This window comes from Onychomys torridus, chromosome 15 (genome assembly GCF_903995425.1).
Source record: "Onychomys torridus chromosome 15, mOncTor1.1, whole genome shotgun sequence".
NCBI lineage: Eukaryota > Metazoa > Chordata > Mammalia > Rodentia > Cricetidae > Onychomys > Onychomys torridus.
The window spans coordinates 33,187,570-33,209,222 of NC_050457.1; the positions used below are offsets into that span (position 1 = coordinate 33,187,570).

Consider the following 21,653-nt stretch of genomic DNA (forward strand, 5'->3'; position numbering starts at 1 on the left):
TGTTCATTACTTAGCTCTTGAAGGGTTGCATTATCATTAAAATGTCTTTGGGCAGTTTTGATAGGTTAATTTTCAAACCCTGTTTTACTAAAAACCATGAATTTTCTCACAATGTTAGAAAGGAGAGACCCCATTTGTAACAATATCTATAACCTAAATGCAAATATATATTTATATTATTCTGATATATATTCTACTTAATATGTGTTATTTTTGCTTTATATCCTAGAATTGGCTAGGAGTTAGGAATCACTTGATTAAAAATAGAAGACCCTGGGCTTAGAAAGGGTGAAGTTACAATATGGTTATCATGATATGCACTGAAAATGCACGTATTTAGACAGTAGCAGAAAAGGCATGTATGTGACTTTGGTCAAGACAAAGATGTTTCATCTTCAAAGTCAATCAAATAATCGGTAGAGGATTAGTGAAAACGAGATCCCATCCACCACTAGTACTTAGGTTTTATTATTCCACTCCTAATATTTATTAGTCAAATTTCTAGAAACAAAAAGAACAGATGCTAGTTTCCAGGGTATAGAAGAAGAGGTACTAGAAAGCTATTGTTTAATGGGCACAAATATTCAGTTAGCAAAGCAACTTGCGGAGATGGATAGTGAAGATGGGCTACATAGTGGTGTAGATGTATATAACACCACTGAACAGTGTACATAGGGAAGTTAAATTGTAAACAATAATAAAAACTTACCACTAAGGAACTAAAAGGTAGCCCAAGAGTTAAGAGCGCTTGCTATTCTTCACAGGGTCCCATGTTCAGTTCCTAGCAGCCACATCAGACAGCTCACAACCATCTGTAATTCCAGCTCCAGGACATCCAATACCTCTGCCCTCCACAGGTACCAGCACCCCCAATGCACAAACCCACATGCAAATGCATACATTCACACATAATTCAAAGTAATAAAAATAAAATCTTTCAAACGTTTGCTATTTAACCAAACTTGAGATCTCAATATAGCTGCGTGGTACAGAAAAGTTTTAAGTGTTTAAGCTTCAATGGACATAGTGATGACTTCCTTCTAAGATGAAGCTGCTTATGTAATTATAACATTGGAAAATAGACTTTGTTTTCCTAGTTTTGCTCTAAAAAAAACAATCAAAGTAATAACTAGTTAGTGCCCCCCAAACAAAACAAAACACAACCAAAAATGGACACTATGTCTTTAAGAAAGCTAGGAGATGTCTGTAATCCCTAGCCTTTGTGTGTGTGTGTGTGTGTGTGTGTGTGTGTGTGTGTGTGTGTGTGTACATGAGGAAATGGCCAATGAAATAACCAAATAAAGGGGAAACACAATAAGGCTGAGCTACCCCCAATATTGCAAATGAACCCTTGAAGATGTTTGATTTAGAAAAACAGAGGATGTGTGGATGAATGTATAATAGGCACTTGTCTACAAGACCTCACCCTTTCTCAGCATGGTGAGTTAAATTACCTCTAATTTCAGGGAGGACAGATTCAAGACCACTAGACCAAGGAAGCAAGGTACCCATGCAAACAGAAGAACTAAATGATTGTACTCAAATGCATCACTGGTATCTCCAGAACCATCTCCTCCCACACAAGAAACATTTATAAGCATGTGTATATCCTCCTCTAGAAAAATAAGACTACATCAAAAAGAAAAGTCTCACAAATAATGATACAAGAGGAGGCTGTGGCCATTAGCACATGTAGACACACACACACACACACACACACACACACACACATGCACGCACCATGGAGAAAAGTTTTATGATAAGATATAACCAGCTCATTTTTTTTTTCAACAAATTATTGGTTGGTTTTTGTACATGAAACTAATTTTTGTCTCGTTTGAAGGGATGTGATAAGTCTTTACGAACATATACTACCACAGGGTGGTGGTGGTGGTACACACCTTTAGTCCCAGCGCTCAGGAGGCAGAGGCAAGCAGATCTTTATGAATTCAAGGCCAGCCTTGTCTACAGAGCTAGTTCCAGAACAGCTTGTTGTCTCAAAAAACCAAAAAATAGGGGGGGGGGGGGGAATATATACTACCTGAAACCTAAACATATGGAGTATAACATGCTGAGCATTGAGGGGAGAATTAATATGTAACAGTGATAACTTTATAAAATGACATTTTATGAAAGAAACAAGAAGTCTAAAAAGTACTCTTCAAAATATAATATTCTGGGCTTCCTAGGCACTCAATAATTTAGGAATCTCTTGCAATTCAAAATTCCCCTCCACAAAAGGAAAATGACATGGTACTTCTCAATAACAAGGAAATGTTGCAAGAGTTCAAAGTGACTTGTTCGTTAAGGTTCAGAAACAGCATAAAATACCAGGAAGCTGTAAAAATGGATATCCATGGTCATTTTTCCTAAAGAGTTGACTTGACACATTTGTAGTTTAGAACTTAAGTACATGAGACAGGCTTGAATATTTAGCTTGTAATATGGCTCTGCCCCATCGATACTTGACAGTTTGGAAAGTGGATGGTGTCTATTATTATAACTGATTTATAATTGAAAGTAGAAGTATATTGAGAAGGCAGAAGAATAGGTGATAGGCTGGGTATTATGAAGTTAAGATTCTCTGAGAAAAACTAGGTTGTGTGATAAAAATCCCTCCTTAATGCCTCGGTTAGCTATCAGTTAATGTCTCATATTTAATTCATGTTATTGACAAACATCACTTGCACCAACTATACTCATCAACTAAATGATTAGAGAGCTAAATCATATCTGCAGATACATCCAGCCTACTGTAATGTAGATTTCCCTTGAGAGTTGTTGCACTGCATTGTGGGTCATAGTAGTTGTATTCCAGAGATAGCAGGTAATTTAAAAATAATATTTTTCTGTTAATATTCAATTATATTTCAGAGAAAACACAAGCAGTATATCAAACCATTTTCAGAATAGATATAAAAGTACTTTCTAAATATTTCTTAAATTCAAAAAATGAGTCAGTATCGATTCAAATATCAGTCATGATATAGGTAGATTGCTAACATGGAAGAAATTGGCAGTGTCCAAATGAATGAAATTTGGGGAACATCCTTATACATGGTGATTTCACTCAACAAAATATAGATAGAGGGACCCATTAAACATCCCTGCCTGTAGCTCTCAGTGTCAAGCAATTAGAAGGCAATCTACACACTATGCAACCAAGTAGGTCAGAGAAGCAGAGACAATGGCAACTTCTCATCCACTGTGACTCCTCCACTCTCTGTGGACAAAGGCACGGGCTTCACAAGACCCAGTTCTCCACACCCAGGTGTCCTTGCCCACCTGTCCATCATCACACATTGTGTAAAACAGGGATGTTATATCCCCTTGTTTTGGAGCAGACACTCAAATGTCTAACTAGTGCTTTTTTTTCATGAGAAAAAAAAAATTACCTTAAGATAGGAACAGCATTTAACAAAGAGAGCTAAGTGCCACTCTGTTTTATTTTAAATCAGTCACTACCTTTAGTGTTAGCGGTGAAAGCCTAATTTAAAAAAAATCAAATCTCTACAGGTTTAAATGTATCACTCCTCCTTTATCTACATCCCCCTTCCCCTCAAGACAGAGTTTCTCTGTGTAGCTTTGGAGCCTGTCCTGGAACTCCCTCTGTAGACCAGGCTGGCTTCGAACTCAGAGATCCACTTGCCTCTGCCTCCCTAGTGCTGGGATTAAAGGAGTGCACCACCACCACCCAACTGGCTATCACTCCTTTATAATGGCAAACTTGATGTGCCGTTCCACAGAACTGGTTAGTTGCACGTGTTTTCAGATTCCTGGCTTAGTCCCTGTTTCTGGGTGGGTGGGAGAGGGTATGCATGAGTCCCTATGGAACTGGAACTCTGAGAAAGGTTTTCAGACTCCAGGAAAAGTGTAGACAAGTAAGTCACTTGCGCATGTGTGACAAAGAAGGGTGTGGCAGTGAAGTCAGTAATCTCACTGGGACAGCATCCTCTCAGGGGAACACGTGGGGGAAGGGTAATTACTTCTGGAGAGCTTAACACACAGCTCTCAGATACTGCGCTGTCTAGTTATTGTTATCTTTGTCAACGACAGTCAGAAAATGTTTGGTAAACCTTTTGACAAGGAAAATGGTTTTACAAATGAGGAGTAACTGTTTAATTTTACTTGAGTTAGAGTTTCCCCTCCTCTTAACCACTTTTACATTCCCAAAATAAATAAGGTAAACCTGCCATCAACACCCCTCTTCCCCAGCACACACACATGACTAGTGGCTTCCTTCGCTTCTGTGGAATTTCTAGAAATATGTGTTTAGGTAGCCTGCATGAACTACAGGAAAGTATGAGCAATACTCTGGATGTGGGGTCAGGAGTAAAATGGCCCAAATGTCCCTGGATATTACAGGAAAACCGAAAGGCTTATAGAGAGAAATAGCGTGGGGAGCAGTTTATTGACATTTCCTTTATGAAGCCTGAGAATCTCCACAGAAGACAAAATCAAAATGCACGCTGAGGTGTGGCAGGCTTGTTACTGTAAGAAGTGGCCCCAGTCTCCACCGGACTTTGTTCTTTCTACATCCATTTTCCAAGCTGTTTGGGTGGGTCACAACCACACTCCAACATCCTGTCTCCAAATGCTAAATAAATACCAAACTCACGTCACACTAGGGAGGCAACCAACCCATAGCAACGAATGTCATTGAAGATTCAGAATGCTTATTTTCACCTCATAATTCACCTTCAACATAATTGAAGTTGGCACGCCCAGAGGAACATATATCCTTTGTGTAAATGTTCAGAGGGATAGACACGGCTGGGGAACGTTCCCCCTGTCATCATCTGGAGCATCTGGAACCAGCTTACAGTGTAGCTACCATAATAGAAGAGTATTCTTTTCTTAATATTTTAAAATTTTAATTAAAATATAATTATAATATCCCCCTTCCCTTCTCTTTCTCCAACCCCTTCCAGGTTTCCCTTACTCTCTCTCAATTTCTTTTTCTTAGATTATTATTGTTACACATTTATAAACACAACTGTATGTAAATGCTACCTACTTCTATTCAGTGTGACTTACTTGTATGGATATGATCTCAGAGCTAACTACTTGCTATTGTAGCACCAATTATTTCAGATGCCCACCTGTGGGGCAGGTATGGATCTTGAAAATAGCAAAAGTTGGGCATGATACAAAGCTTCATACCTTACTGAAGGACCTCTGAGAATCACCCAACCTAGGTCTGCATATACAAATCAATGACATTTCCATGTCATCATCATCATCACTATTATTATTATTATTATTATTATTATTATTAGTTTTTTGTTTTTTGTTTTTTTGTTTTTTGTTTTGTTTTGTTTTTCAAGACAGGGTTTCTCTGTGTAGCTTTGCTCCTTTCCTGGAACTCACTTGGTAGCCCAGGCTGGCCTTGAACTCACAGAGATCCGCCTGGCTCTGCCTCCCAAGTGCTGGGATTAAAGGCGTGTGCCACCACCACCCCGCTCATTATTATTTTTTTAAATTAGGTTTAGAAAACAGCAAGAGTACGCATAGCTACTTTTCCACCAAGATGACATTATATCTTTTTCAGTTTAAATACCCTAGCAGCACCTCATCCAAGGCAACCTGCTTCCAGGAGGCTGCTTTGTTGAATTTCCAAGGGACAGTTCACATCTCTACACTAACCTAAAACGTGACTTTGTTTTTTTAATGCAATGGAAATGAATTTCTGAGAGACCCTCAAACCCCCTCAACTTCAGTCCTGGAGAAAATTTTCAGTTTTTCATGTTTCCCTATGGTACTTCCTTTGGGTTTTGATAAAGAAGAAAACTTCAATGGCGAGGGGTGTGTGCCACATAAAGGTGCTCAGGGAGGGAGGTTTTTCCGAGGAGTAATTGCAGACAGCTGCTTTTCCAGCTGAGGGCATGGCTTTGAAAGTCTCCGGAGCCCTGTGTGCTGTCTGCGTGGCCGCTTTGCACTCCTGCCTTCGGGATTCAGAGTTCCGCCCCTTGGCTTTGTAAGTCAGCAATTGACCAGGCCCGGTTGGGCGCTTTTTTCCCCCCTTTCTCACTTCCCTGCGATGTTTTGAACTGCCTTCTCACAGACGTCATTCAGCCCTTGAGGAATAGTTTCTGCCTGGTGAGACTGGATGAGAGTTCTCATTCACAAAGACTTGCAGCCGCGTCCTCAGGGGACACAGCGGAAATTGGCGTGGCAGGTACCTCGATCCACCCAGCCCACCGAGCTGCTCTCTCCCTGCAACCCCCCAGCGGCTGGTCGCCCTGAAATGAAACTTCCTTGACAGCTCGCCCTCTGTGTGTCACCCGGCTGCCAGGCACTTTCTTTTTTTCTACCTGAGTGAGTGCATGGGGGAAAACCTCTAAGTCCGTCCTGTCGTTATGGAATTGCAAAAAGGAGATTAAGTGACCCGTTTCCTGGGCTGGCTTCCCTTGTGACCCAGATGGAGAAGCGATTCAAACTCCAGTTCCTCTGTTGGCAAGGCAGGCAGAGAAGGAACTCCCTTCGGAAGAGCCCTGGGCATGGGCATGAAAGAAGAAAGCCCGCCCGCTGCCTGCCACACTGAGCTGAGGCAGGAGACAGCCTCCCTGGACATAGAGAACCTTCAAAGCCTTCTTTGTGGAAAGCTAGCTGATGTGTATTGATCAGAAGACTTGAACATTTTCCTTCTCCATCTCCCTTCTTCAAAATGAGCATTATTATGAAGCCCAGATCCAGGTCCACAAGTTCCCTGAGGACTACGGAGGCAGTTTGGTAAAGTGTCGTCCCCCCCCCCCCCCCTTTTCTCCCTCTTCTCCTTCAAGTCTGACATAGTAATTGCTAATGAGGTGTGATGCTAAAGCTCTGAGGAAGAACCTATTTAATCGGCATCTCCCTTATTCTTTATTTCCCGTGTGTGTGTGTGTGTGTGTGTGTGTGTGTGTGTGTGTGTGTGTGTGTAAAACTCCTTGTGGACCTTAGCAACTTATCTAATAGTAACTTTCAATGGAGGGAAGAAAGTGGTGGTTTTTAAAATGAAAGCTTGCCAGTTCTCAGTGTCTGATTTAGTGGTGTGTTTTCTCATCCTTTGTTTTGAGTCCTGCAAAGATTGCCTTGGGTGCTGGAATTAATGATGTTGAGATCTTTCATGACTTATAGAAAAGCACCTGGGATGTAAAACCATGTGGCTAAACCCATATCAAGTTCTTTATCACTCAATCATCTGATCTTTATTTTTTCATTAATATGCTTAGAGTAACATAAAAGTTTTACTTTAATGAAATGTAAGCCCATGTCAATTTAGTCTCCTATGCATTCTGCTGTTTTTCTCTAATCCTAATTTGATATGCTCTACACATACGATGCTCAAAGAAATCTTCCCCATAAAGTTAGTTTTGTGTCTAGAATAGCTACTTATCGCATTCTTTATGGCGACATCAGAGGAAAATATTATGGATTGTTTACATTAACAGTTGTAAATGAACAATTCACCTCACTTCTTTGATGTAGAAACAATCACAAATAAGCGAAATAAAAACAAAAATTAAGGTGGAATCAGGCAGCCAGTGAAGGCTGGGTGTATTATGTAAGCAAACAAACTCACATCTAAATACGAATTGTTTAAATTGTTTACATAGGAGAGCTAGCTTTTGTTTATGTGGGTGGCTAATTGTTCCCTGCCGTTATACTAGTACTTGCCTGTAGGCTGGAAACAAGAATGCCCCCCATTGTATTTCTGTCAATTTTAATAAATTCCAGAAAAAAAAATATCTTTTGTAATGTTTCTCATCCCTTCTCAAAGAACACATTCCATAACTTTATGAGTTGATTGAACAGTTTTAACTGGAAATATACTTGCAAGGTCCTTTTTGGCAAAACCTCCCCCCCAACAAAATAATTACTTGGAAATGCATAAAATCCTTTTATAAATTTATTTAGCTAGTGTGAATCACTGACATAAGCTGCCAAATATAAGTGGGTTTCACACATTTCTGATTTATATCCCAAATAAGTGTGTATGTGTGTGTGGGGGGGGGGGTCACCATTAAACAAATAGCGTTGAGACTTATTTGTAGCTCCAGGGCTCAGTTGACAATAATTTATTTATTTCAATTGGCAGTAGTTACTAGCATAGACAACCTTTGTGTCTCAGTGAGTGTCACAGACTGTTTTGACCATAACTATTCTATTAAGTTGTATGAGATAAATCAACACGCAGTACCACAATTCAAAACACACATTAAAATACTGACTTGTTAATAAATCTGTCCTTCCATTTGACTTTTAAAAAATCTACATCATGTCGCTGCCAAAGTGATTTTTGTATAATAACTCAATGTCACTCTAATGCTACTGATCCCTAAATATAACTGTGCACTATGGAAACATCTCTAGTTAAGCTTACATCCAACTGAAGAATAATGATTAACTGGATATATCATTGTATTCTTCAAATAATTTGGACTGTGAGTGTTATAGACTATAAACATAATTCTACCATACACACACACACAACACACACACACACACACACACACATGCACACATGCACACGCGCGCACACACACGTACACGCACACACGCACACACGCGCACACACACACACACACACACACACACACACACACACACACACGTACACATACTCATGCTCCAGTACATAAATCTGACATCTCTCTCTATACCTCTCCACCAGCCTTGTTGAGCTTACCTGAACACCATTGCTATTCTAGTTCTTTAGCCATCTTGTCCTTTTACAATTGAGTTTTTATGAAAGAAACCTGTTAATCTACCTTTTACCCTTTTTCCATTCCTATTTATTATTATTATTATTATTATTATTATTATTATTATTATTTTGGGAAGCTCATCTATTTATCTCACCATCTTGCTTTGGCTATGTAAACCTATTTTCTGTTTCATTGGCCCACTTTCTGCAAATCATTTGCCTACTTTCTCCAGGAATGTCCCAAGCCCAAACACTGTCCTTAGAGGGTTTTTATCTGTCTTAAGCAAGTATCCAGTGCTTCAGACAACTTCCTGTTGGTCTTTTCCTGTCTGCTGCTCTCCATATGTACTGTAACAGGCCATCTACTCTCACCTGCCTTAATCAGACCTATGGTGCAGTCACATGATCACTTAACAAATTCACAATATTTCACACTCTGTTTTTATGCTACTTACTGAAAAGGTCAATCTTTGTTATAATTAAAACTTCTTTAAAAAACTTGAAATTATTCTATTTGTGTTCTTGTAATATATGTAATTTGTGTCTAATAATTGCCAGTGTTCTTAACCAGTGAATTATCTCTCCAGCCACCAAACGTGGCATTTCATTTCCATAAATATTTGAACTTTACATGTCTCAAATGTTGATTTACTTCATAGCTACATAGCAAACTATGATTTCATTCTTTGAAGCTGTTATAGTAGTTATCATTTATAAGCATATTCCAGGAATATTTATTAGTTTAATTAAGATGTGTGATTCAGTTTAATTAAAAGAACCAAGCTATTTTTATGTTTAAATAATAAGGACTGCTTATTTATTCAATGGCTGTTTAATTGAGTACCCACTACACACCATGTCCCAGCAGAAAATGACTATGGTACAGATTCTCAAACATTTCTTTAACACTTTTACAATGTGAGTTGAGAACACTTTGATATATGGACTTTGTTGTTCTCATAAATCTATTAAAAATAGTAAGTTCATTTGTAAGGCTTTGCTTGCATTTCCTGTTGTTTCAGTATTAACATTCAGTCTTCAAATTCTATGTAATAAAATATGACATTTCCTTTTTTAAGATTTATTTATTATTATATGCATTCATATTTTGCACAGGCACAACTTGAATTTATGTCTGTGTGATAGTACCAGGTCCCCTGGAACTGGAGTTATGGACAGGGACAGTTGTGAGCTGTCATGTGGGTACTGGGAATTGAACCCAGGGTCCCCTGGAAGAGCAACCAGTGCTCTTAACCAGTGATCCGTCTCTCCAGCCACCAAACATAGCATTTCACTTCCATAAATATTTGAAATTTATATGTCTCAAATGTTGATTTACTTCATAGCTACATAGCAAACTATGATTTCATTCCTCGAAACTGTTATAGTAGTTATCATTTATAAGCATATTCCAGGAATGTTTATTAGTTTAATTAAGATGTGTGATTCAGTTTAAGTAAAAGAACCAAACTATTGATTAGCCTCTTGTAAACAAAACCACCTTTGTTCTTTCCGGCTCTTAGAACCCTCAGTGTCCATTTGTAGTTAAGATCTCACTACTGATTGTAGTGAAGCTCATTGGGTAATCTAGTGGAAAAGCTGCAGGCCTTAAACATGACTGCAGCTTCTATGAAATAAATTTTAAGCTGATTATTGAACACATAAAATTCTGTGCACAGGGAGAACCAGCCTGGACACTCTATTCCAACATTTTGGTAGTGGTTATTTTACAGAGTAAAAGTGATGGGAACAGAAGTCAGGAGATTGCAGGCTTTTCGCTGTAATTCTGTAGTGCATGGTCTCTTTTTCATGGGAAAATATCACTCATGAAACTTTCATTAACAATGTGATTCTGTATTTAAACAAGCTGATATATATATATATATATATATATATATATATAATATATCACATATATAAAAATATATATACACATGTATATGACCAATTTCCCCAAGATCCAAAATTGGTAAGCATCCCAATAAAGAACTGATAAAATTTTCTGAATCACGTCACAGCTCAGACCAATAAATGGTTGCACTTTCTTATTTTTTTACTAGCTCTCTTCTCCTAAAGTCATAAAATTTCAGGTGGGTTGAACACTGTTATTTTGGCTTTAAGACCACAGTATAAAAGCATTTGCTTAGACTAGCATGACTAGTTTTATAATTGAGTATTTTTTAAAAAATGTAGCATCCCCAACTAATATGTCGATGGAAAAATTACTTATAACCCCCCAGCTCATCCTCATTCCCTCTTGTTTCAGTTTAACTCACATATTATACATAGTTACAAATACTATTACTGTCCTCTGCTTAATAATTTAACAGATAATGGTGTTCTATTTCTCTAATAACACTACTTCTAGCTTGCATTTTATGGAGGGCCTTTAATGAATGAGAACACTGGAGAAATTCACATACAGAACATTATAAGCCACTAAAAGAGAGAGTTGGTCTAGCTGACATCTACAGATGAGATTAACTTGGGCCAGGCCCTGTAACTAGCAGTTGCCCGAGAAGAACCCAAGTGTGTCCATTTGAAAGATAATGTTCTTTTCATGTCAGCAGGCTGCTTCCCACCACTGTCTGTATAATTAGGATTTTTAGGGACTTCAAAATTGGCCATCTGGTGAGTATAGCTAAAAGCACCACAAGCTGTAGAAGTTTTCTTCTTAAAAGTATGGTAGCTGGTGTGTTCGAGGCTGAGTGTTATCAACTGAAAGACCTTTGTAGTTACATCATTCAGGCCATTATATTCTGTGTGGCTATGTGTAAAGTCAGCTGGATCTTATCAAGGGGAGTACTGAGCCTAAGATCATCCTTCTGGTTGTATTAGAAAGTTTAATTCTGTTCTGGACAAGCTCTGAGGGGGTAGAGGGGAAAGGACAATGTCTGAGACTGTGGAAGTTTCACACTGTTAAATGGTGAGAGGTATATCATCTCCCCGCCTGGATTGCTTATTTTAGAAACTTTGTGAATGGGATCATAGATGGAATTTGCACACTTACTATATTTCTGACCTACAAATGATTTGCTTGAGTGATGGCTGTCCAAGTGTTTTGCTGTTTGGGCCATGTGGTGCGTGTGTTTAAGCCAATTACTTCTATTAATAGTGTCTGTATTGGAGCAGGCCTGGAGAGGTACTGCTTTTAGAAGTGATTGGGACACCCTGAATGTTGTTTAAAACTAACAAGAGAGCACGGAACACGTTGCAGATGCGTTTGCCTTTTTAATGTCATAAATTTAGAGATTTTCTGAAAATAAACCTTTTTTCCATTCTGCTTCTAACATGTACTACATGTTAGAAACCATTTGGTCCCTTTGTAACTAGGTCTATTCACCTAGTGAATGAAAGGGGAGGGTAAGCCAGCCAGCAGCTTGCACACATGTACTTTGAGTACAATGTCCTTTATACAGGAAATATGACTTACTAAGCAAATGTGTGTATTTGAAAGGAAAAATGTTTATATGTATGTGCATTTGATGTATAAATACATATTTTAAAAGCATCATACAGATGATGCATATAAGTAAAAGCACTCACAAGAGAGAGAAAAAGAAAGGGTGTGGATTTGGGTGGGTGAGGAAGTGGGGAAGAGTTGGGATGTGCTGGGTGAGGGGGACCGTAATCAGAATATGTTATATGAAAAAATATATTTCCAATTAAAAAAGAAAATGCTACATTAAAAACAACAACCACACAAACTAGGCAGTAAGTTTGTGTCTTTGCTCCCTTCTAAACCCTCGCCCATCTTGCAGCACTTTTTCTTTTAGAATTTCATATCTGAGTGCAATTGTCATCACATCCCCTTCCAGCTCTTCCCCCAACACATACACACACATCCTCCCTCAAGTTCATGTCAGGTGGCTCATCCAAGAACAGGCCACTGCTGCCTGTAGTTTAGGGCATGCCTCGCATTGAATAGTCCAGCACCTCTGAAGAGCCCTAGGGTCCCACAGAATGTTGTTTGCACCCACTAAGCTAAGAACTCTGAACTCCTTTTGTTATCCTCTCTGCAACACTGCCTTAACCCTAGAAAGTCATTTGCTTTGTGTGTGCTGGGCCCTGTGAACTGGGATGAACTTACTCTGCCTTGCAAGACCTTAGAGCCATAGACGCATCTCACAAGAAACCTCAGAAGAGTTAGTTAGAGATGCAATATTTAAGACCTGTGTTATTTCATGTACTGTTTGGCAAGTTTACTTTAGACTTGTCAGGGAATGAGACTATCATTGCTCATTGGAACTGTGTGTGACTGACAGGTCAGGAATTGATCCTGGTAACTGGTAAGGAAATGCTGAATTAGGACTGAATGTTTCTGAAGAAGGTGCATCTTCAGTTTGGCTCTTGCAACTGAGCTTGTCCATACTCCTTCTACCTTACTCTATGGATCAAGTTCCCAGTAAACAGCACCTTGTGCAGTACTTTCCTCAAGGACCTGCATTAATGAAACAGCTCTGTTCATGTGTATAGTAGCACTTAGGCCTAACTGGAATTCTTTTCTTCCCTACTGAGCTGTGGGTGTGATGGTTTGGACCCTATGACTAAAAATTGCCTTTGTCAGAACTAAAGGAATAGCAGACTCCCTCTGGCAGTCACTCCAATCATAGCATGGTATTTACTGCAACAGCAGGTGTTGGGGCATGAATGTAATCATGAAATTAGGATGGTTACTCCTGGGCCCACCCAGCTGGTGCTTGTAAGATTAAGCAAAAGAGGACAAAGCTGCAGATGAAGGGATTAATGAGGTCTATAGGGAGTTCTCACTTATCACAAAGAAAGCTCAGTCTTTACCAAAAGCCAATGTAAGAGCTGGATGTGTTTAGAGGTACATGCCTGTGACCCAGAATTCAGGAGACTGAGGCAGGATAGGACATTTTAAAGTCAGTCTACTACACAGTAAGACCTTGTCCAAGTGAGGGGAGAGCAGGAAATGAGGGAGAGAGGGGAGAAAGAGGAAAGAAAAGTACATATTACATAGTCAATACATAGGGGATGGAGATGATACTTCAGTCAGTTGTTCTATTTCTTGGCTTGTGAGATGGCTCATCAGTTAAGGATGTTAGCTGCCAAGCCTGATGACCTGAGTTCAGTCCCAGTACCCACAGGATGGAAACAGAGGACCAATTGTTCTCTGACCTCTGTACACATGCTATGGCAGTCATAAGCATATCCATCCTAAACAAGCAAATATAAAAGGAAAGAAAAATAACAACTGCCTCTCCAGAGATAAGGGACTAGAGGAAGGGCTGAGGCACCAGGTGGTCACAAAGACAGGGATTTAGGATGAGGTACTGTTCAATGTAACTGTCAAGATAACTAATGGGAACTGTAGCTGAGAGGTGCTTCTGCTGCCCAAGTACCTCTCTGTGTAGTCAGGTATAGCATAAACTAGGAAGAACTTCAAAAGAATGGTAATTGGGGAGAACTGCCGACTTGTGGGGAAGGTTTCTTAGCACAACATGGGAGACATAAATTCCCAGTAACTGATAACTGACTCCCAGCTTCCCGGGTGATTGACCTTCTACGCTTCTATTCTGTTTAATCACACTACTGACAGATGAGCCGCCATATGCACACATTCAGTAAAAGCCCTCCTGTTTCTCTATCACACTTGAAAGAATACAAGAAGGTATAAAAGATATTTAGAAAACACACACACACACACACACACACACACACACACACACACTCACACACACAAACACACTCCTGATGTTTTGGGTTGTTTGGTTGGCTAGTTAGTTTGTTGACTTTTCTCTTCTTAGATAAGATTGTACTATGTAACTTAGGCTGTCCTTGAATTGTTATATGGCTCAGACTGGCCTCAAACTCACATCCTTTTTCCTCATTCTTCTGAGTGCTAGGATGAGAGGGCTGACCGACATTCCCACTCTCTCCCCATGTTTCCAATCCACAGGACCAGCAGGCTTTGTTTATACGGAATACTACTACTCTCCCTGCTTAAATTTTAACCTTTGGGCGCTGGTTATCAGCAGGTAGAAAGACTGATGAGGAGGGTTTCTTCTCTGGCATTTGAAAGTTGATGTTCCTAGCCTCTTCTCATTCTGTATTTTAAAATATTCCTTCTGAATTGTAAATGACACCAGTGTGATTCACTAAATGTCTCATTAGATGTAATTTCTGTATATGATTGTTTTCATACTTCCTAGATAAGACTGCCCCCATTGTACCCAATTTTTCCTCGAGTTTCAAATACATCTGAGGTGAGTCATTCAACTCTGTGTAATTAATTGATATGAAGCATTCATGTGTATAAAGAATCCAAAAGACTAAAATTCCAAATATCCATGATATCACCCCACTACAATGTAGCACAGAACTTACTCTTTGTATCAAGGAGTTTATTTACAGAATGCCATTTTACTTAGAATAAGTCACTGTAAAATACGTCATACTGTAGCCAGTGGCATTCTAACATCTCATAAGCCTCTACTAACTGTAATATTTTGTCTACTGCTGCAACTTTGTTCCAGAACAGCATGGGCCTGACCTATGGCTGCATCACCAGCCAGCCTTGGACAGTGGTTCCCAAGTCTACTATAGCAGTTGCATGGGGACCAAGGAAGGCTGATACCACAGTGTCCTGAGCACCTGTTACTTGTCCGACATCAAACTCGGTGCTGTCACAGCAACTGTGCTGGGCAAAACTGGAGCTGCAGAGCTACTAAAAATCACGTAGCTGCAGGAAAACCCTGCTGTTGCCCTGGCTGGCCTGTTTTCCCTCAAGATCTACACTTAGCTATATCTGATGTTCCTTGGTGGTATTAAGTGTTCAGCAAGCTACTGCTTAGTCTCCCCTTCTGCCTTTTATGGAAGTTCAAGCGTCTCCTGTTAGCATGTGCATGTGAGAACGTATTTCCCTTTTCTGCTTATTTGACAGTCTTCTCTCCCAAGTTTTACACCCAATCCTTCCACCATGGACCCTAGAGATGCGTAAGAAATAGAACACGGGCTTTGACGCAGCGCCATCCCTTAGCAAGCTAGCCAGTTCCTCCAGAGTCACTCTGCTCATTGACCCTCCCACTCAGGCCAGACTATAAATTGCACTGTTTTCTTCCTCTCTGGCATTGGACCAGTTTGGAGAACCATAAACTCTTTTAAGTAAGTGGGACCACAGAGCATAACCTATAATCTATTTCTCCCCACCCCTAGCCCCAGCTAGCCGCTGGCAACGTTTTGTTAGTCTTTAACATTTCTGGTCAAGTGAGATCAAGAATAGCTGTTAGAACCAATAGCACCACTGAAATAGTAAATGGCTTTGTCAGAGAAAAAAAACTTAAACTCTAAAATGTGTTTTGAAATGAAATAGGGATCTGGAAACTAATCGACTTCAGAACAATGTATGAAGCTGAATTTTACTATTATTTGTAGTTGGCTTTACTGTAATCTAAGACTTACACTTAGAACTATGAAATTTACCTGTGCCATACTTCAAGCACAACTTCTTTTTAAATTCTCTCTCTCCCGTGTATGTGAGTGTGTGGAAGCACATGCCACATCACATGTGTGGAAGTTAGAGGACAACTCATAGGAATTGAATCTTATCTTCCGTCATGTAGATCCTAAGGATTGAACTCAGGTCACCTTGGCAGCAAGTACCTTCATCTGCTGAACCAACATACTAGTTCTCATAGCTTCCTAAAACTGGGAGTTGTAGAGACCAAGGCCTCAGCAAGCCTCTAAAAGGAATGAGATGTCATTTCACCCTACTATAGGAACTGAACTCTGATCATTAAATTTTTGCAAGTTATAAATGTCTTAAAATTCTAAATTTACTTCTTCTCTCCTAATATATCTTGTAATTTTTTGTTTATTTATTGTTTTTAGTTTGAGATCGGGCATCACCATGTAGCCCTAGCTGGCCTGGAACTCACTATGTAGATCAGGCATGAAGGGAATTCCCAAAGGTCAATCTTTCTCTTCCTCCTGAATGTGTGCCAACAGTCCTAGATACTTTTGTTTATTTATTTGTTTTGTATTGTTTTTGTTTTTGTTTTTGTTTTTTTCAAGACAGGGTTTCTCCGTGTAGCAGCCTTGGCTATCCTGGAACTCACTCTATAGACCAGGCTGGCCTTAAACTCACAGAGATCCTCCTGCCTCTGCCTTTCATGAGTGCTGGGATTAAAAGTCGTGCAACACCCCACCCCCCATCAGTCCTGGATTCTTAACATACTCTTGTCAGAAGCAAATGTGGCCAATTATCTTGACTGAGTGCTTATGGTGTGCCTGCAATCTTCAGTATTTGTAAGAATAACCCCATGAAGTCCTCCTGGAAATTCTGATGACGTGTATTTATTTTACTCCTTGTATTACAGAAGAGGAAGCCAAGGCAGACTAAGGTCACTTGGGTGACATACAAAAGAATTCCCAGTATTGTATGCTTTTCTGAAAAACTAAGTGAACTACTTTAAGCTTACTTTTTAAATGTTTTAAACAATTTCATCCACTTATATAATAAATTTTAGTCAGTTTCACCTTCTAATCCCTTCTCTCATCCACCTTCCTCTCTCTCACAGAAGCCTTTCTTTTAATCAAGTACCCTCCTATTTTCATACCTTCTCTGTGTGTGATGCCCTGAGTTCAGAATTCCTTGCCTGAATGTGGCGGGGAGGTTAGTTACTGGCACAAGGGCAGCTTACCAGTGGTCCCATCACTGAAGAAAATGATACCCTTTCCTTCAACATACACTTTTTAAGATTCTACAACATTGCCTTTAACAATGATCTCTCTGTTAGCACATTAAGTAAACCATGCCTACAGTGTTCAACACAGGGCTGGCTTCATGTACGTGCCCAGGAAATGATATAGTAGGTACTTTCCAAACTTATGAATTGTGTGACTTATTAAATAAACTAGAGCTCTACCTTTGAAAACTGGTTTAGTCCACTAAGGCTCCTTTTCCCTAAGACATTCTTCTTGGACACATCTCACAAGGAAGTGCTTCCACAGAGAAAGCTAATCTGGATAGGTCATATTCAACAATGGGATTTCAGGAAGACACTCCTGTGTGAGGTGAGGCCAGTGACGCTGACACGACATTAAGAAATGGTCAATTAGAAGTCCAAGTACCTATGTCTTAGTTACAGACCAGCTAGAGTCCTCTGGGAGGGAAGCCCTATGTAGGTGTTCAAACTGGCCGAAATGTTTCAGGGTCAGGGCATTGTCCCTTGGTGTGCCCATGAAAGAATTTCCTGTTAGGGCTGTGTGATGGCTGAGTTCTTCAGTAATGACACTGCCAGGATACCGTAGCTTGTCTAAACATGCCTCTAAAATGCATTCTGGGTTGTGTAGTTTGCAGCTCTGTGAATCAGTTATTCACAGATTTATCATTCATCAATTACTAGGCACAGATCCACATCTTACAGGCCATTCACAGATCTACAGCTGAGTCTCCCTACCAGATCACAGTCTGGGCAGGATTCCTCTTTGTTTAACCTTTCATTCAAGCCTCTTTCTCTGTCTCTTTGAAAAACACAATGGGTAAATTATATGAGATCTACTTAGGTCTGTCTCCAAAATCCAGGGTGTAACTTCAGTATAAGGTCTGCAGCCATCAAGACTCCAGATCGCAAAAATGCAGTAAGTACTTAGAGCAGGCAATTGATATCATACAGTCTCTAATATCTACTTATTATGAATAATTACTAAAAGTGTAAAGCCATTGCTATGTCATGATTAACAAGTGTACTGTATGTTGGGTTAGGAATTCTAATTGAAGGTGGAGTTGACTACCTCCAGAGAAAAAGGAATCATAGGCAATACCCTATTGTTTACAACCTTGATCATGCCTGGGTAGCTTGTCATAATTAGTGATACTTGTTTGGAATGATGTACTAAGAGCTGCACTGAGCTCTGAGAACAAGTGTTGGTCATTACTTGGTGATATCTGCCTACAGAAAGGGTGTTGTTTGGCGACTTGTCATTTAAATGGTCCTGATTTGTACAAACTCTTAAATGTGCATGCAGATGAAGCTGCTCTAGTGAAAACATCTCAAACATCATATACATGTGGTTTGTGTGACAGTGTTTTGATTAGCTCTCTCCTATTCTAGATGTATATTAAAAATGTGTAAAAATATTTTTGAACATTGTAAATCAAAAAGGGAAATGTAATTCTTATTAACAAAAGCCCCATCTGTAATCCCAACTCTGGCTAAAAGTAGTCTTAATAGGAACTAGAAATCACTGTTCTTAACTGAGCTATTGTCTACTCCTTACTATAAGTGACACTCATTGTGATTTCAAAAATCACAAGTTATAATTCTCTGCATATTGTAGATGAAGGTGGAGCATTTTGTCCTCTCTGTTCCCAAATACCCGGCAGTCACTTCGCAAATTACCACACAGAGGTTTATATTAGTTATAAATGTTTGCCTGATGTCTCAGGCTTATTACTACTAGCTCTTACATTTAAATTAACCCATTTCTATGAATCTACGCATCACCACGTGGCCCGTGGCTTACTGGGTCTTTGGCATCTTGATTCTTGGGTGGCTGGCTCATGTCTCCTCCACTCTGCCCTTCTTTTTCCCTTCCTTAGTTTGGTCTTTCCACCTAACTTTGTCCTGCCTCACCATAGACCAAACAGCTTTATTATTAACCAATGAGAGTAACACATAGTCACAGAGTACAAAGGGATCATCCCACTGAAGCATTTGGATTATATAGAAAAGGAATAATGCAATGTGCATTACTATGTTTGCCTTCCCTAGCCCCTTGCAGAATGATATTTGGATGGTAACCCTATGGTGATATGGACATGGCTCATTCCTCTCTGCTGATGTATAGGTAATTAAGTCAACTGTTAATTAGAATAGAAATTAATTAGAAAATACTATTTGAAAAACTATAGCACAATATAAGGTACTGGAATAGGATAATTTGAAACTATTTATTTATTTATTTATTTATTTATTTATTTATTTATTTATTTATTGCTGGAGCTGAGGATCGAACCCAGGGCCTTACACTTGCTAGACAAGCACTCTACCACTGAGCTAAATCTCCAACCGGCTTTGAAACTCTTGTTACGGGACTAGGACTACAGTTCAGTAACACAGCAGTATTGGCTATGTGCAAGTCCCAAGGCTCTAGCCCAAGAACCAAAATGGATTTTTAAAATTAAGTGCAAATTGAGCAGTCGAGTTCACGTGTATAGCACTATTGTGAGATCGTGGAGCCCTTGAAATGGTAACTGCTGTGTCTGTATAACTATTTGAATACCACGTTCAGCCCATACTCTGCTGCTTGCTTTCACTCCCAATGGACATTTCTTCTAGCCGGCCTTAGTAGATACTCCGTTCAGAAGCAAAAACCTTTTGCCTATGCTCTTACAAAACCTTACATATCATCTTTCTACTCTAGTTCTTGAAATGTTGCCTTTTTTATCTGCTGTTGGTCTAGCCAGTCGTGTGAGCCCCTTACAGGGTTTCCTCATCCTTGCTCAGGGACAGACCTCTGTTCCCAGCTCTAGGCTTGCTTCCTCCTAGACTGTCAGTAGGCAGCCCATTATCCCTACAGAACACCTAATTGTTCTGTGACAAAGAATGTTATGATCTGCTGCTACTTGTGATATTTTAACTAGATAGCCCTTGGCTAAAGATTGTACTGAGCAGGTCATGAAGACAGGCTTTTCTTTTTATGGCATAGAGTTATAAAGTCTTTGGGGGGGGTGGTTATTGCCTAATACCTATGTTCTTTCCATTACTCTCAGTTTACTGCCTTTACTGAGACGTCTGGTACCATCCATTTCTGAATACCTGCTTTTCCTTCCTATATTTCCCATTCTAGAAGCTATGCATCTAAGTAAAATCCTCAACACTGTGTGCTGCATGAGTAATGCTTTCTAGCATCACCAAGTAAAGATGAATTGTTCCCACAGAAATGATAGAAGGGATTACACAGGTCCACGACCCACTTGGCATAGCCAACCATCTTGCACATCCAGGAGTGCTGATTGCATACAGTTGAGAGACCCCCCATATTCAGGTTCACTTCATCCTCACTGAGCATCTAGGAAGCCCAATGTAGCTGTCATACCCAGGCAGATTCCAAAGCTTCAACAGAGATCAGCTTATCCCAGAGCTCTCACAAGCCCTGACCTCTGGCCTCCCAAGTCAGGGAGCAATTTAAAGTGAACATTCCTGCGTATGTTGTGAACTTTTCCCATTATGAAGTCAGCTCTTAACCTTCCCATACTTAAGACTCTAATATTTTGGAATGCTGAAAAATTAAGGCTTAGTCCTTAATTACAGGGGAAGTGACTTCTTCTACCACCATACCCAAACTATTTATAGCTCCTTGACCTTTCACTGTGCGTAGTTCTATAGCTTTCAAAACTAAGGTCCTTAAAGAAAGTTTCTTTCCTGTGGGCTTATTGTTTGCAAAAGTAAATGTCCATTTTACACCACTTCAACTAGCAATGTTTTCAAAGCTGGTTTCGCCTATAGGCACTCTTACTCAGCAGCTGTCCGAGGGACAATACGTAGCCTTAAAATGTTGTGCAGTGGCTTTGTGGAACACTCCCATTGGGTCCAAGAGTTCTGATTTTACCAGCTGTTATCCCTGGCTTTTGTTATATTTTCTTGGGAGACAGTCCTTAGAATCTAAAGGGGTTCTCATCACTTTCAGAGATTAGTCAGTGTCGAGTGATTTAGAAACCTCAGTACTTGAATTCAGGGTTAGTAATATGCAATAAATCTGATATAGTTGAGCTATTCTGATCAAAATAATTTCTGTGGGCTGGACACAGATTTTTTTTTTTTTGTTTTTTTTTTTTGGTGGTGGTGGTGGTGATAGTGGTGAGATACTAGGCATCTATGCTCTTTTATAAGAGATATTTTTATTCTAAATAAATGGTTTCCTCGGTAGCCTCTGAGTACAGAAGTCTGTGTCTGCCAAGTTAAATATTTAAATGTGTTTTATCTAAACAAGTTTAGAG

General features: G+C 39.6%; 1 protein-coding gene across 7 annotated transcripts in view; it reads left to right on the top strand.

Annotated features, from left to right (window-relative positions):
* The window catches only part of Pde4d (phosphodiesterase 4D), a 1,081,007-nt gene that overhangs the window by 812,633 nt on the left and 246,721 nt on the right, over positions 1–21,653 (top strand). Inside the window, exon 1 of one of the 7 annotated variants that reach the window (XM_036206761.1) lies at positions 6,063–6,732. The exons of the other annotated variants lie outside the window; for them this stretch is intronic. Within the exon in view, the coding sequence (XP_036062654.1) occupies positions 6,668–6,732 (65 nt within the window). The 5' untranslated portion in view covers positions 6,063–6,667. Of the gene's footprint in view, positions 1–6,062; positions 6,733–21,653 lie in introns of those variants that run through there. 7 annotated transcript variants of the gene reach the window in all.